At 48.5% G+C, this 2718-nt stretch overlaps 1 protein-coding gene across 2 annotated transcripts in view; it reads left to right on the forward strand.

Annotated features, from left to right (window-relative positions):
• Nucleotides 1-310: 310 nt before the first annotated feature.
• Nucleotides 311-2718, forward strand: part of Ptpro (protein tyrosine phosphatase receptor type O) — a 207381-nt gene continuing 204973 nt past the window's right edge. For both annotated transcript variants that reach the window (XM_021164482.2, XM_021164481.2), the window contains exon 1: nucleotides 311-735. In XM_021164482.2, the coding sequence (XP_021020141.1) occupies nucleotides 661-735 (75 nt within the window). In that variant the 5' untranslated portion in view covers nucleotides 311-660. The remainder of the gene's footprint in view (nucleotides 736-2718) is intronic.

The raw sequence follows: 2718 nt of genomic DNA on the forward strand, positions 1-2718 counted from the left end.
GATGCTATGGGGGAATTGAACTGAGGTCGGGGGTGTAGGAGTTGAGATTCACTCCTCTTTTCGAAAACATTAAGTGTCACTTGTAAATATAAGGGCAAAGGAACGGGGTTGAGAAGGGCCTGAGATAAGCAAGAGGGGAAACCCCCGCAAACAACTCTTCCTAGGAGACTCTGGAAAGGCTGAGGCGGAGCCTGGTCTGGGGGGCTGCCTAGCAATGGGAAGCGGGCAGGCCCTGGTGGGAGGACCCAAGATCTGCACTTGAGGAGTTCCTTGCTCTGAGAGAGAACATCATCACTGTTGCTAGGGGGCCGCGGAGGGTTGTCTGCCTGCGGAGCTCGGGCAGCTCCTTCCGCAAGCCGACCCCTGCCTCCCGTGGCAACCGCTGTAGCTGTGGCGCAGAGCCTCGCCCACTGCCATCCCCACCCTCTCCATCCTTAGCCATTAAACAACGCCGGTTCCAAGCACGTTCTAGCAGGACTCGGGCACAGAAGAGGAGAGCGATCCATCCAGGGGCACAGGAGGACCTGCCAGGCGACATGCGACCGCCCGGAGCCGCCTGGGCGCCCGAAGTCTGAGGCTGCCAGCCGGGACTGGTCATTGTAAGCGCCACGGAGAACTGCTGGCGCTGCCGTTCCCTCCCGGGTCCCTGGTCGCGCCGCGATGGGGCACCTGCCTAGGGGAACGCTCGGGGGCCGCCGCCTGCTACCTCTGCTCGGGCTCTTTGTGCTGCTCAAGGTAGGGGCCCCCAGTCCTCGGAGATGGGGATCCATCCCGCCGTGGGGAGCCACTCGCTCAGGGTGCGGTGGCCAGGCGGGGAGCGCCAGCCGCACACGCTTTGTCCTCAGAGCGGTGCCGGGTGGGCTGCGTAGCTGCGGGTGGAAAGATCTGGAAGTTTGAGCCTTCCAGTTGTCGCCCTTTGTACTCTGCTACCTCAACGGTGAGCTTGCGGGATAGGGCTTTCTCAGGCAAAATGAGGGCACTTTTTTAGTGGTCCCCAGTGCACCCCTATGCCACTTCACCTTCGCGCCCTCCCCCAGTGAAGCCTCGGTACGGCTGCTTTGTCTCAGTCAGTTTGCCTTCTGCGGGAGGGAATCACACGCAGGGCGCTGAGCTCCGGACCAGACGCACCGGCCAGGCGGGGCGAGGGAGAGGGTTCCATTGAATAAGGAATCGGCTCAACTCCAGAGGAGGTCACTCCCTGTCTTACCCTCCATCCGCCTGGGGATGCCTGGTAAAACTCTACACAGTTCCATCCTCTCGTAACAGGATGCTGCTGCCACTGATTTTTAATGGTGGAATACATGATTTATAAAACTCACCTTTTCCTATCCTCTTTGGAACGTGTGGCTCAAAATTGTACTTTGAGAAAAAAAGTGAAAAGGAAAATACTGTTTAAAAAGAAAAACCCAATCTTGACACTTAAAGCATGTTGTGTTTTTTTTTTTTTAAGCTGTTTTCTTGGCATATGAAGGGAAGTTAGGAATTGGTACTCCCTCACTCCCGGTTCCGAAGGTCTGCTTTCCTTCCGTTCCTAGTCTTTTCTCCCTTCTTGCCCCAGCAACTGAAGGATGGCCACAGGTGATCGGGAGCTATCCTTTCAGCACCATGAGGATACCTAGCTAGAGGAGGTCAGCCCGTTAATGACTGCAAATGTTTCCGCATTAAGGAGTCACTTCTTGCTTATATGCCCATTAATTATGAATGCTCCCCAAGGTTATAGTGAACAGGATTCACGAATCCCCTATAGAACGAGTGCAAAACTATTCTATATTTTCTTCCTGTCTCCCCAGATCACAGAAAAATGTAGTCTCTGGGTAAATAGCAAAGGAGTAATATGAGCAAAGTTATAAGCTGTATTGGACATGTGCTCAATATTTAAGTCATCAGTCATCATTTTATTTTAAACTCTTATAAATACTAAATTCAGTTGCACGTTTCGCCTGCTTCTCTGTAGTACATACCACAGATAAAAAATGCATAGTTAGTTTTTTATAATTAATTGTTCTAACCGTTTGACAAACTTGGCAACAACTGAGATGTCTAGGTAATGCTCTTTGAGAACTTAGGATGAAAAAAATGGAGGTACATGTTTTACTGAGAATAGCAGAGAAGTGTGAATGTGTGTGCTTGTGTGCTTGTGTGTGTGTGTGTGTGTGTGTGTGTGATCTGACATATATTTAGCCTTTGGAATAACTTCAGGTTTTTGTTTCATAGTAGATGGTAACTCTAGAAATGAGACTATTTAGCTTAAGAGAAAAAAATATAATGTTAACGTTAAGATGCAGAGAAAAATGTGTCAGAAGTTTGAACTCCAAACACGATAATAGACTAAGAACATTCATGAAGGATAGCATGATGGTATCTTAGTGGTTGCAACAGACTTTCACTCTCTTTAACATAATATGTGTATTTCTCAACATTTGCTAGCAAATATCTATTATGATAAGCTATACACCATAGCCCATACATTGATAAATCATTTAAAGTATTACACTAATGAGAAAAATAATGTTGCAAGGGAAGCTACTAATATTTACTTTATGGATGGATAACATTGTTTCACTTTAGTATAAAGTATACAAGAAAAAGGAAAATCTACAAATTGAAAAGCCACTAAGCCTCAATCTTGAAAGCATTTTCGACAAGCCTCTTCCGGTCAGAAAAGCACCTGAGCAGCTGGGGCGCAGGGTCTGCTGACACTCGCCAACTGCCCACAAC

The sequence above is a fragment of the Mus caroli genome, chromosome 6 (genome assembly GCF_900094665.2).
Source record: "Mus caroli chromosome 6, CAROLI_EIJ_v1.1, whole genome shotgun sequence".
Lineage (NCBI taxonomy): Eukaryota > Metazoa > Chordata > Mammalia > Rodentia > Muridae > Mus > Mus caroli.